Source organism: Phalacrocorax carbo, chromosome 6 (assembly GCF_963921805.1).
Source record: "Phalacrocorax carbo chromosome 6, bPhaCar2.1, whole genome shotgun sequence".
Classification (NCBI taxonomy): Eukaryota; Metazoa; Chordata; class Aves; order Suliformes; family Phalacrocoracidae; genus Phalacrocorax; species Phalacrocorax carbo.
Genome location: NC_087518.1, coordinates 61,024,612 through 61,038,530, shown reverse-complemented (window position 1 = coordinate 61,038,530; position 13,919 = coordinate 61,024,612). Strand labels below are relative to the sequence as shown.

General features: G+C 40.5%; 1 protein-coding gene across 1 annotated transcript; it reads left to right on the top strand.

The window, feature by feature from the left end:
- The first annotated feature begins 2 nt into the window (after positions 1 to 2).
- Positions 3 to 13,541, top strand: SASS6 (SAS-6 centriolar assembly protein). The gene is made up of 17 exons (XM_064455580.1): positions 3 to 106; positions 1,077 to 1,137; positions 2,915 to 2,994; positions 4,123 to 4,227; positions 5,181 to 5,352; positions 6,307 to 6,384; positions 7,346 to 7,465; positions 7,571 to 7,762; positions 7,969 to 8,163; positions 8,548 to 8,637; positions 8,725 to 8,904; positions 9,489 to 9,570; positions 10,027 to 10,136; positions 11,021 to 11,143; positions 11,474 to 11,562; positions 12,055 to 12,146; positions 12,252 to 13,541. The coding sequence occupies exons 1-17, from the start codon at positions 39 to 41 to the stop codon at positions 12,335 to 12,337; spliced, it is 1,923 nt and encodes a 640-aa protein (XP_064311650.1). The 5' UTR covers positions 3 to 38; the 3' UTR covers positions 12,338 to 13,541.
- Positions 13,542 to 13,919: the final 378 nt, after the last annotated feature.

The following is a 13,919-nucleotide window of genomic DNA, read 5'->3' as shown; positions in this document are numbered from 1 at the left end:
TCCTCCGCGGGAGCCCGGCGCCAAACTCGAAGCGCAAGATGGCGGCGGAGAGTATGTTCAACCGGCCGGTGTGCATGCAAGTGAGGTGCCAGGGCTGCGAGGAGAGGTGAGGGGCTGGTCGGAACGGTGCGGCGGGCTCTGACTGGGCTTCCTCACTAGCTGCGTGGAAGCTTTATTGCATTCTTTAGGATGGGCTGTTGAGCGATGGGCTTTTTCCTTCTCTTTTCCTGCCCTGTGCTCTAACAGCCGCTAGACGAGAGGCGAGGCCCTGCGCGTAGCGCGGGCGGTGAGCTGAGGAGCTCTCGATTCGGGGTGCTGGTGGGGGGTTGGGAGGGGAGGGGAGTCGGTCGTGGCAAGGCTGGGGACTGTCAGTGAGGGCTGCCGTGGGTGCCTCGCTGGGTAGAGGGGCGGGGCGGGGGTCTTGGGTAGCGGAGGGAACGCACGGCGGCCTCGCAGGAGGGGTCTGGGGCTCCCCGGCGGCTGCCTGAGAGCCGGGGTCGCCGCCGCGGGCTGGGCGTCTCTCCCGGGCCGCGGCCGTTGCCCAGCGGGCAGAGCCGCCTCCTCCTCCTTTTCCTCCTCTTCTTCCTCCTCCTCCTCCTCCTCCTCCTCGCAGTTCGGATAGCTTGTGTTAGAAAGCACGGAAAGGCTGATGCCTGGGGGTGTGTTTTGTGATGGAAGTAACTTCTCGGATTACTCAACGAGAAGTAGACGAAGGGAAGGGTAGCACGGTATAAATGATTATCGAAAGTTTCAGCAATCGTAAATAAATGTCAGCAGGCTTTTTTCCCAAAGGTTTTAGTTTCTGGGCAAAGTTTCAAAACTTCTGCCTTGCTATTTAAAGTTCGGTGGATAACAAGCAACAAAAAACTTGAGCTGACTGAAGAGCTGTAATGATAACTAAAACTGCGGGGCTTTCAGATACCTTAGTAGTAGTCATCAGTGGGAACTTTCTCCATGTTTCTGTCAAAATTTTTGTTTTCTAAATGTCACCTGATTCCTATAATGTGGCTATGAACGCATGTTATTTGGAGAATGATTTCTTGACTTGTTACTAAGTTTCATCTTTTTGTACACAGGAAATTAAATGTTCGAGTGAATATTGAGCTACTGTCAATTTCTAATCCTGTTCATAAAAAGGTTTGTGGATTAGTTGTATTTGTGTCATTCATTAGGTATTATCTGAATTTCATTGTATAAGAGGACAAATAGACAAAGGAAAGGCAAAATAGGATTTTGGGATGTTTGTCACTGACCTTATTTTATTTTTGATACAATTTCTTGAGTAATTTAGTTGGTTTGGTATAGTGTTTTTTTCCTAGCCTTATTAGCTCTCTTTTTTAGTTTGGCTGTTGGTGGATCTTAGTAAACTTGCGAATTAAAAGTATTGGGAGACCTTCAGAGGAACCTGAGTTAGAGCTTAAGAGCAGTCTCGCTTTAAATATACTCAATACTTAAGAATGTAGAGCAGCAGTTGTCTGCAAAATCTTCATCTTAACTAGCAAAAGTGACAGCTTGTATGTGGATGTAACATTTTGCTTTTTATTTGTAAGTGTGTTAGTCTTTGAATGTTTGGAATTCATCCAGTGGGGGCAGGAAGGAAGTAGAAAACTTGTGGTAAAAAACCACCACCTTTCTCAGGAAAAATAGTGATGTGATTACTACGGGAGGTTATAAAATCTTTTTTGTTGTATGCCTGATTTGCCATTTAAACTGCACACGCACCTGCCATGATGTTAAGATTGGTCGTTTGTTGGTTAGAGTGTTATTGAGTAAACACTTTTTTGTAAAGGAGTACAATGTTTTTTGGGAAGAGTCTGCTTACTGTGACAATGATAATATTAAGTGTGAAGAAGCAGTTCAGTTAAGAACTGTGTGCCAAGCTGGAGCCTTTGTTGGCAGGAGTGTGGAAATCCAGTTGGGCACATCTGAGTGATCAGTCTAAAAAGACAACTTCAGATGCTTGGATCAGTTAATGGGACATCAAACCAAGCGGGCGTTCTTTTCCTGCTCAACAGCCTGGTTGGTTTGGGGTGGCATTAGTTTTAACACAAGCTAGCTGGGCATGTAAATCCCAAAGCTTTTTTATACATCTCCAGCTGGGAGTTTTGTTAGTGTTACTGGTATTACTGAAACTTGTGCTATGGTCACGCTTTAGTTAGGTTGGAAGAGCTATCAGGTTTCAGCTTCCTTCCTTTCCTCTGCTAGGGATATTCTTCACGCAGGTTTGAGCCTCGTTATAGACAACAGGTGCCCGGGCCTAATGTACCAGGTGTTTTGCATAACCCCAGCTTTGTAGTAAAAACCTAACGTTTGCAGAGAAGGCAGTTTGTCCAAAACTGTGTAGATCTCCAGTGAACAAATTAGTTTATTTTTAAAAACTAAGCAGCATAATGCTACAATTTTCCTTACGGACTTACTAGACCTCAGCTGAATCCATTTTATGTTTGCTTTGCAAAGTTCTGTATTCCGTTCTTCAGAATGTGGTTTCTTAAACTTTTAGGAGCAGTGTGCTCTGACAAACTTCCACTTATGGGAATGATGTGTTTGTGATTCATTACAGTGGACTGCAAGTGCTACACTCTATTTTGTGATGGGGAAAATAGCAAATTGTTTTATTTCTGTAAAATGATGAAGCTATGTTGGATTTTGAAATCTTTGCTGCTCAGAGTTGAAGGTCTTTACTGGGTTTATTTTTGTGATAAAGAGGGTTCTTGGTTTTCCCACTGTAATATTTGAAGTTGTGTTCAACGTTGATGTTTTCCACCTTCTGAATTAGTTGCCACAATTCTATCTTATTTTTCGTTAAACAGTGAAAACGTTAAATACTGTTTGCAGTATTGGTGTGCAATACTTGAACAGTCCTGCAGGGTGTCTTATAGTATTTTGAATCTTATTTAAATGTCTGTCTTTTCAGGATTTAGCTGTTCGATTGACTGATGATACTGATCCTTTTTTCCTTTATAACCTTGTCATATCTGAGGAAGACTTTCAAAGGTAAGTGGAATTATGACATTTTGTCTGTGAAACATTTCTAAATGGCAAAAAAAATATGAAGGGCTATTTTTAGCTTAGTCTATCTTAGAATTTAGGTTTTGGCATTTTTCACTTGTGGAATTTTGTCAGTATTTTGGTAGTATCGTTCTCTTTGACCAGTTGGTGGAACAGCCAATACAGGAAAGTGATTGGCTCAAGGTTATACAGATGAGTGACAGAAACCTGATGTTAAACTGTGTTACTGTAGCTATGCAGGCAACTTATGTTATTACTTGCATCTTCTGTTTATAGTAACTACTTATAGACTGTTGTATGCGTATGAACTATTTCAAGAAATAATTGCAAGAGGAAGGTCTGTTTGCATCGACATGGATTCGCAGACCTGAGCCTTTGTCCTGTCAGTTTCTTGCATACTAATTGTACTCTTGGGTCTCATTTTACTTGTTCAGAAGTTAATCATCAAATCTGGGCACCAGGCATAATCAGCTGAGTTTTCTGCTTTGTCGTTTGGGGGTTTTGGTTTTGTTTTTACGTGTGGATTGTTTTGTTGGGAGTTGTTGTTTTTTTGAGAGAGATATGTCATCAGTGTGTGGAACAAAAGGCCAGAGTAAAATAGTATTTGTAAAACAAACGTGCGGAAGTGTTTTGTTATACAAGGTATGGCTTTGTGCGTACACTGTTGAATGTCTGTCTCTGTCTTTGAGTTTACTGTGTCTATGGTGAAGGTGTGCAATTAAACAAGTAGGCAGATAAAAGTCCTGATAATGGTTGAGTCTCCCCTCGTTGTCCTTCCCTTTTTCCGTGTGCCATTATCTGATAACCTTACCACTCTGTGCTGTAAGGAAGACGTCTACTCAAAGGAGCATGTTTGTTCTGCCACAATAACTTCTTTTTTGTCTTAGTGCAGTCCATTTGCAAGAACTCTTGAAATCAAAAATATCCTCTGGTGATTATTATCCAAGACGTGATCACACTTTTGCTGTGTTCAGGATTGAAAATAACATGCTAGTGACCTTTAATGCCATGATCAGAATTAGTCCTTTCTACTAGTGTAAACAAAATATTTTATAGGAAATAAATTACACTTATGTCTTGTTAACTTTTTTTTTTCCCAATCTGTTTCTGTAGTTTAAAATCCCAGCAAGGTCTCTTGGTAGACTTCTCTGCTTTCCCACAAAAATTTATAGATCTGCTTCAGCAATGCATTCAGGAACAGAACAAAGATATCCCAAGGTATGTAATAAGAGAGTGCCATATTACTCTGTGTGTGCGTGTTGCGGTCTTAAAATACTTGCCAGCCACTCAAACCGAGAAGAGGCAGTAGAACAAGAATAATTTATCCTTCCCCTGGATGCCTCAAGATATTGGTGGGTGGATGTTGCTGAAAAAAACCCGAAGTCTTGAGAGGATGGAGCAGCGGAATCGATGTCTAGTAATATTCTCCCCACCTGAGTTGAAGAAGGCAAGCTTCACAAGCTAGCAGAAGTGCAAGGATGAAGCCCTTTTTTTTTTCTTTTTCATTTTTTTCTTTTTTAACAGTTTAATGTTAGAGAGCTAATCCAAATTTGATGGACCGAGGTATAAATCATTCTATTTCACAGGAGGAGGCAAAGTTCCAAGGCATTCAGACACGGATTTTTTTTCCTTTCATGTCAGTGTTCAGATATTAATATGCGAGGGGGCAGGCCTGAGGTCCACCTTTCCCTGTAGGGCTTTTTCATCTGTTACTTTTGTTTGTGTGGGTACCGAGGAAGGCCCTGCCCAGAGTACCTAGCTCCGCTCCAGTAGCTGGGCTGTTTCCTGAAGTATGTACTGTGGGCTGTGATTTTTACTGGGTTTTAGTACACTTAAAAGTCGGGAGTCTATTTTCCTTTTGAATTTGGTTACAAAGGCCTTACTTGGTTTTGGAGTCCTAAGTCTAAGATGGGCTTCTGAAAGTTTTACAGATAAACAAACTGATTAGTTTGGTACATTTCTTATTACAAGGTACAAGTATTTTAGTTGATATTTGTAGTATTAACTATAACACAGGGATTGAATTTCATAGTTCTTTTCAAACAAAATCTGGGCAGCCTTTTATTGCACATATAAGAATGTATTTTATTTGAAAAAAGCTTGTGAGATCTACAGATAGTTTCAGGAAAAGAAATATGCTGAACATTTGGTTATTTCTGATTTTTCCCTAGGTTTTTGCTGCAGTTAGTTTCTTCAGCATCTGTTCTAGATCACACACCTGTCTCTCTAAATGTAGTGGAGACCAACCCTTTTAAACATCTTACCCATCTCTCTCTAAAATTCCTACCAGGAAATGATGCAGAAATAAAGAAGTTTCTAGCCAGCTGTTTGAAATGCCTTAAGGTAAAACGAAGGCTTGTCATAGCTGCAACTAGGCCTTGATGCTATGGCTACTTAAGCATTTTTTCCATCTTAATACTTCAAAAGTATGTACCAAATTGTATGCTCTGGCTCATTTTTTTTGTTTTGGCTCCTATATGTCAATGCATGCAGTTATTTGGGTGCGTGTTATAAAACTAAATTGTTACTGTCACTCTAGTAAAGAAAGTATTACATGTATATTCAACCAAGTGCTATAATTTGAACTGGCAGAAAATCAGGTATTTTAAACATGCAGTGCATGTAGTATGCAGCTGTTGAATGCTTCTCAGTGCTTCAGGGTCTCGTGCCTTGTGCCGACTGCCAGAACAACTGCTAAAGTAAAATACTGTAAGCTTTTGGTGTCTTTGTTCTGCTGTTGGGTTTAGGAAAGCATGCGCGTGTGTATAATTCTAAGGCTGGATGGACTTCAAAGGGCTAGTAGCTATAAATAGTAAATTAATATTGTAATCTTGATGTGTTTGGTAGCATGCTAGGTTTTATTTAATGAGAAATTAGTGGTCTCATAGTTTGACTGTTTTGCCTTTCGGTTTCATAGCCTGGGATTTGTGTGTCTCCTACTGTGCTGTTGTGTCTATAACCACCTAATAAGCCATTTTAATACTATAAATTTACAGTATTCCCGTTCATTTGTTGTTCATGCAACTCCTTTGTAAGCAAGTCTTTATGATAAGATACTATTTCCTTATAGAAACGTGGTAAGAATTTAATTCAGGGTTTTATACCTTGTGAGCGAATGCCTTTTATTTTAAATTTATTAATTAGATCTTATTCAATATGAAGTTTATTAAATAAGATTATTTTCCACAAATATAATGGGTATGTGGTTACTTAGGCAGGGTATGGTGATAAAATGAAGCTAAAAAATCCTTAGCTCCCAAAATACAAGTAGTAGACTTGATGTCAATGTGTGCGTAGGAAGAAAAAACAATGTTGGAAGAAAAGCTTAGGAGAACTGAAGAGGATCTTACCAGACAACTGAGCTACACTCAACAGGTAACGTAAATTTTTAACTTTCCTGTTGTAAGTTGCACTTTTTTTAATCTGTGGAAAAATGTACTCCTGTATTTGGGAGTGAGTGAAAAGTAGTAGTCTGCTGCATCTTTTCTTAAAAATGAGTAAAATGTGCAGCTGAAGACAATAAGTGAGTTCTTACAGCACTAAAGTAGCACTTCAATCTTTGTGCAGAGGTCTGTCTGTACATGCGCACACCAATTCTGTACTAAATATATGGTAGTGTGAAGATAAATATACTCTGTATTCTGTGAATGGCTGGAAATGCTTATATTGGGAAAAATTGTGAAACCATGATAAATAAAACAGAAGTTTTGGACTTCCTGTTACTCTACTACTTCTTGATCTTTGCAGTCAGCCCAGTAATGACTTCAGATCTGTGTTTCAAGAGGATGATTTGAGTCAAATTCTAGAATTATCAAGGTGACATTTTTGACTATCATGAAATGGAAAAATTCCATTAAAACTCCTATTATGGCGCTTTTTTGGAACGAAATACATGTTTACCTCATCTTCGCAGTTTCAGTTGGAGTTACTGGAATGTGTTGGCTGAATTGGAATGCAGAATTACAGATCGGAAAGAGGAAAGGACAGGAAAGGATGCTGCGGAAGAACTCCCTCCCCTACCCCCCACCCTCCCCCAAGAGCACTTTATGTTGTAAGGGTAGGGAACATCAGCGGACTGTTTTTTCACTCTTAAGTAGTGATTGGAAGAAAATACAACTGGAAATGAAGATTATTTTATCCACATGTCAGAAAGGTGTTCTTCAGCTTTTCAGTGCCTTACTTCCCCATTTACAGAATGAACAGATATTTTGGCATCTGGTGCTGAAATTTAGACTTCTCTTAATAATTCTGTATCCTTTTAAAGAAGTAACAGTGAAGAATGATTCAGTATTGACTGAAATGCTTACATTTTAAAACTGTGTGCTTTGTCAAACAGAGCTTGTCAGAGAAGAGCCGAGAACTAGACAAACTGAAAAACGAATGGACATCATACACTACAGCTCTAACAAACAAACACACGCAGGAGCTGACCAATGAGAAGGAAAGATCTCTCCAGGTACAGCAACAGGAAAGAATCTAACAGTATTCTTAGATGTGAATAGTTTCCTGGCTTAATTTTCAGATTCATCGAATAACTACTTAGTTTCTTTGCTTCTCGTAGGCACAAGCTCAGTACCAACAGCAGCATGAACAACAGAAAAAGGAATTAGAAAACTTGCATCAGAAAAGTATTCAACAGTTGCAGAACAGACTCTCAGAACTCGAGGTCATCAATAAAGATCTAACAGAAAGGAGATACAAAGGAGACTCCACAGTCAGAGAACTGAAAGCAAAGCTTTCTGGAATAGAAGATGTATGACACAGTAATTTCCATAACCAAACTTACTCCTTTTAGAGCGTTAACACTGCTTGCCTGTGCATGTGATAGAAAAGAGAGCATATTCAGTTTGTTCAGCTTCTCTTTGTTCCACATTATGCTTACTATTTAGCTATATCTGGTTAAATTACTATTACAGGTTTTCTTAAAAAATAAAATAGAATTCCTTCCCAATGTTCTAGGAATGTCAAAGAGCAAAGCAGGAGGTGCTGTCGCTGCGTCGGGAGAACACTACTCTGGATGCGGAGTGTCATGAAAAAGAGAAACTCATTAATCAGCTACAGACACGGGTTGCTGTTCTGGAACAAGAGATCAAAGATAAAGATCAGCTAGTCGTTAGAACAAAAGAAGTATTAGATGCGACACAAGAACAAAAGGTTCCTTCAAGTTTCAAAATAACTTTAAAGCTTTGTAGAACCTTCTCAATTGCAGTCTCTGTAGATCAGCAGCTGACCAGCTTTTATGAATACAGCAAGAAAGCTTTCAAATGTAGTTAAAGATTCTAAATTATGGCATCAAAACTATACTGGTTTTAGTTGTACAAAGGCCGCTACTGTCTTAATATTGTGGTACTGGAGTACAGTTAGTGGTAAGTTTTGTAAACAAAAAAATAGGTGAATTGAGATTCTGTGTAATTTGACTGAAAAGTAAGGGCTGAATTTCATGTAAGGATTAGTTCTCAAAATTGCTGATGTTCTGCTTGAAATCGTAAGCGATGTCTATCACATCTTTATTATAATATTTTAAATGTTCTTTTAAAGGTAATACTGGAAGAGAGTACAGAGAAAAAACAAAGTCATATTGAAAAACTAGAGGCAACCATTAAGTCGCTGTCAGCTGAACTTCTTAAGGTTTGTTTGAAGGCGCCATTATCCTTACGAAATACCTTCCTAATTTTTAGGTGTTTATTTTGAGAATATCTGACTTTCTTTTTATAGGCTAATGAAATTATCAAGAAGCTACAAGGAGATTTGAAAACTCTAATGAGTAAGTTAAAATTGAAAAATACAGTAACCATTCAGCAGGAAAAACTGTTGGCAGAAAAAGAAGAGAGACTTCAAAAAGAGCAGAGAGAATTGCAGGAGACGGGCCAATCCCTTCGAATGAAAGAGCAGGAGGTACCGTGATCGCTGAACCCTCTGCCCCGTAAATGCTGTTGTATGTAGCGTGTTGGGGTTGTGCGCGTTCACTCATTTATTTACAGCAATGAGGTCTCGAATCTTTCCATGGAGTAGAATGTACTCTTCTACTTAGTTAATGCACTTATTCAAATGTATAATCAACTTCTCGTTTTTTTTTAATGTTAAACTGGTTCGTAAGAGCCAGCCAGCCATGTGGAAGAAAGCTAAAACTGTTAAGAGCGCAGAGCAGTACGATGGAGGAATCGATGTGCTTTAGAGGGCACGTTCATGTGGCAGTTGGTGAAGGAGGCAAGAGCAGGACCAGAGTGAACTTCTTCCCATAAGCGTATTCCCCTGCTTAGCATGCTTGCATTATTTAATCATAGAAAAATTAAGGTCGGAAAGGTTTCTGGCTGTCATCTTGTTGAAACCCTCGCTAAAACTAGTGCTTGTAAAACCTGAGTTCAAACCTCTCTAAATAACAACTTCAGAGATACTTTTTGTTTATTTATAGTTTTTTTTTCCTCCATTTGTAGTTAGTAGTAGCTCCTGATGGTGTTACAATTATGGGAATATTGCAGGTTTGCAAGCTACAAGAACAGCTAGAAACTACAATACAAAAGCTAGAAGAAAGTAAGCAGTTACTGAAAACTAATGAAAATGGTAGGTTTATACAATTTCATTTCTCCCTTTGTAAAAATGACACAGCTGCTGCTGCAAATTAATGGAAGCAACTGTATTGCTTTACCTGTGCTCTTTAGAAAAGAGCTGGGATTATTATTGTTGTTGTTTATGGAAAGTAAGCTTGTCTGCAGTGGGTGTGCAACAACCTAGAGCTGCAAGCAGAGGAGGCTTCCTTCGCAGCTGGGGCCTGTGGTTTCTTGGGGTGGGGTGCGTGTGGGGGGCTAACTCTAGAGGAGGGAACAGGGTGGCGTGGTGGGGGGAAGAAGCTTGAACAGAAAGGCGTTTCATGAGCCTGGGTCTTCTGGTTGTGCTTGAGCTTAAGGAGGAAAAATAGCCCTCCAAGCTGTTGCTTTTTCTGAAGGAAGGGCTACTTGCTGTTTTAAACTACTTCTAAGAGGTGGAAAATGAGCTTGGCTTTTTTTCTTCTCTCTTCAGTAATCACATGGTTAAACAAACAGCTGAATGAAATTCAGATGGCAAAGAAGCTCGAGACTTCTGCCAGTACCCATGGCAGCGTTAGGACTGCCATTTCCCCTCATGGCATGGTAAGAGACAGCTCTAAATAACATGGTTACGATGTTGTCGTTATTTCGTGAAATGTATGGCCTTAAAAGGTGGGAGGGAGGAAAAAAAAAGTGCTTTCATCATCTTTGGGCACTACAGTTTTGGGCGGGTGTGGGTTTTTTGTTATTTGGTGGGTGAGTTTTTTGTTTGGTGGGGTGTTTTTTGGTTGTTTCATTTAGGTTTGTTTTGTTTAATAATACCTGTTGGGTGCTACCTGATGCCCTGGCCTTCTCAGTGAGAATTTTCTAAGCTCTCATGTATTAAAATACACAAACCAATGCAAAATTAGCTTGGAAAAGATGAACTGCAGGTGAAGAGGAAAAGAAAAGGCAATATTTTTGTGCTGTGAGGCTAACTTACATACTAATTACTTTTGTATAGGTTGAAAGAAGAAAGTGTACTGTTTGAATGCTCTTATTAGTGATATTTAGAAACATGAGAACAAGGGACAAGAAACATCACCTACTATCTTTGTTAAATACTCTATAGCTTATTGGTTCTTCCTCTTTGTTGTCCCGGTGTGTACAGATGTCTGTTGTCACCTAGCAATTGATGGGCTGCTTATTCAGTAGTGGAACAGCACATTCGTGCAAAGAGGTCTCTGGTTTATAGCTAGATATGTTTACTACGTTAATCAGTTACAGGGTGTGTAGCTTATTATTAGGTAAGAGCGCTCACCTTGTCTGACTCTGAGAGTTACAAGTTTTCCTCAAGAAGCGATGTTTTCTTCCCACCAGGAAGACTCGAATGAGCGTTAGCTTTGTAATTGCGGTTAGTTGTTCATTCTGGAGTTTTGAATCTCTACAAACAATTACTTCACTAATTGTTTTTTCTCCTTTATGGCTGTCTCCTATTTCTCTTACAGCCTGACCGACCATCCTTTCCCAGCTCAGGAATCGGTCATCCCATTTCACCTCTGTATGCCTTCCAGAACTTTCCGGACCCAGCACACAACAAAAATCTCACTTCACAATGCTCAGTACCAAAGGCAGGCCCTTTGACTTTTCTTTTTAGTTAGGAATGTGATGGCATAAAATATCAAAGCTTAGAATTTTGAATATTTCTCAAAATGCTTAAATATTTGCTGTATGTCCTGGTACTCTTAAACTCCCTGTCCTGAACATTGTCACTATTAGTAACAGCTGATGCTGTTTAGGTTGCTTATTCTTGCATGCTCCGCTGCACGAGGGCGCTATGTGACATGTAGAAACATTAATCCCAGAAAAGCTCGCTCTCTGAACACACTGATACGATGATGGCACTGGGCTGTCGTATCTGGAGTCGCGCTCTCTAACCCGCAGCTCTTGCCTTTCTGCAGATTCAGTTTAGCACCCAGCTTTCTAAAATGAATCGGTGTTCAGATGGTCAGGCAGTGACTGCAACTAGTCATCCAGCAAATAAGGAGAAGTAAGTGTGTCACCTACTGCATTTTTAGTGTGGGGTTTTTTTAAATTATTATTTTTATAGAGCTGTTTGCCTTCTCTGTGTGTCTGAAAGTGAGCAAAACATTTGCAGTACCAAGCTAGGCCTGTGAGCTGCCCGTCTCCATCGCCGTGGTAACGAACTGTAAGTTGTGGCAGGCTTAGCTGCTCACTAAGCATGGTTTGCAGGTACCAAACAAAGAGCCGTGCTTTCAGGAGCGGGTTCCAAGGAGCGAAGGTTCATTGTCCCTCCAGGTGACAGATCTAAGGCTAACAGCTGATGGGTCAGTCCAAAAACTAGCTCTAGACTGTTCTTAAACCCACTCAGTGATGATTTACCTTTTAAATGACAAAATTCATAGGAATCCAGTAGTCCAAGTTAAGATTTTTCTGAATGAGTCTGTGTCCACACTTGCTGTTAATGCACTGCTAAATAACTACATTTGTTTTAAATTTTAATTAGCCTTTTTATTTCTAGTGGTGATAACTTGGGGCTGGAACCGAAGTATTTCAAGAAAAAAGATGACAGCATTCCTTTACGAGGGCTTAGTCAAAATACACTTAGCTCAGGTATGTATGACAATAGTAAAACAAGATGACCTTGTCTGACATGTACTTAAAGGGTATTAAGAGTTGTGGTTCTATGAACACTGTCTTGTTTCTGCCGTTCTGCAGAGTATCTGAAACCGACCTTACCGACAAAAGCCCAGCCATCACCAAAAGCTGCAGCGCCGCCAGCCTCGGCTTACTTCCCTGGATAGTAGGCAGGGCTCTTAAAGTAAGCAGCCGCTGTCTTTTAACCATTTGGGGGATTTTTGGATGTCCTGTAATAATGCATTATTAGTGAAGTATCAGTATGAACTGACATAATTTTCTGAGTCTGAATCTGTTTTCTTTGAGAAAGCTATCTTGACTGACACGGATGACTGTTCAGGGTACTTGAGCCTGAAGAAAAAGCTCTGAGCAGCCTCGGCCTCAGCGGGAACACCGCTGTAGTTAAGGCACGGGGGCTGTACGGAATGGTCCCTCACAATATTGGCGACCCTGCAGTCTTAAAAAGCTGTTGAAGTGCCCTGACTCTCTTGTTACAGGCATTGACAAGCGTGGCTCTCTAATGGGGAAATGTACGGGCCAGTATTCCCTGGGAGAGACCACGTCTCTGTGGATGCTTAACCCCTTTCAGAGCAAGGATGACGCAAACAAAGTGCTGGAGAACAGGGTGATGCCGTCAAGGTTAATAATGGTCAAGCTTGTAATTTAGCGTGACTGCCTTGCTAATTCGCCCTTACAGTTTTAGTTTTGAAAACTTGCTTAATTTTGGAACCAGCTTCTTTGAATTGCATCTAGACTTATTAAATATATTTAATATTAAAACTCCAAATTATTTCACCAAAGATTTAAATTATAATTTAAGATTCTCACTCTTGGTTACCCTGACTTTTCTATTCATCTGTCATTCTGTATGTTCCACCGCACCCCCCCCCAACACAGTTAAGGGGCAGTAGCTGAACAGTCAACTATTGAAAGCATTGCAACATCTAAAAGCTACTTTATTTTTACTGATCGTACTTCATGACTGTAAGAAAGACCACAGGGAAATCTAAGATACTCTTAACACAGACGTTTAGGTGGACTGAGCCTAGTCAGTGTGTTCTGCTACCTGGGCTCAAACACCAGAATCATGTAAAACGGCTTCATTCCGTGCCAGCTCTTGTGTGGTGTCCCAGTGAAGGACGGGCATGCAAGTGTTTGTAACATGCAAAATATACTTTTTTTTAATGGCTATTTTACAACAAAAGTCGGTAAATAGCTTGACGTGCATCCAGAGGATTGTATATGTAAGTGGTTTGTTTTGCAGTGCAAAATGTGTATATTTGTTTATAAATCAGCACCCTGTTAGCGTGCACTCACTTGTTTTGGCATGTGTAAGTTTTGATGGAACGATTAAATGGTTTTTATCCCAAACGCTGCTCAGGGATGTTGTACGAGGTCTCCACTGTACCGCCATGCCAGGACGAGGTAAGTGCCAGAAGGGTACTGTTGTAGTCACCTTACCTTTTCCTGGAGCTTTCTTCTCAGCTCACGCCTTTCCCCAGGCCAGGCAGGGCCCTGGGCCAGCGCTACGATGCACGCACAAGCCCCAGCGGGCCGCCGCCCCGTCTAAGGTCTGCGCTTATGCTACTGGTTCTAGTTAAGTTGTAGTAGGTGTGAAGACGGTGAAGTTGGTCTGGTCTCTGAGAGCACCTTGCCTCTACTTCAAGACAGGAAGCAGGTCACTAAAATGTGCTCCCAGTCCTCTTCAACTCCGAAATGAAACCAAGCTGGCTGGGCCTGGGATGACTA

Bases quoted from the DNA above. Each gene is read 5' to 3' on its own strand.
- SASS6 (XM_064455580.1), top strand. From the start codon at position 39: ATGGCGGCGGAGAGTATGTTCAACCGGCCGGTGTGCATGCAAGTGAGG. The intron at 6,385-7,345 runs GTAACGTAAATT...TTTGTCAAACAG, and splicing joins AACTGAGCTACACTCAACAG to AGCTTGTCAGAGAAGAGCCG. The intron at 9,571-10,026 runs GTAGGTTTATAC...TTCTCTCTTCAG, and splicing joins ACTGAAAACTAATGAAAATG to TAATCACATGGTTAAACAAA.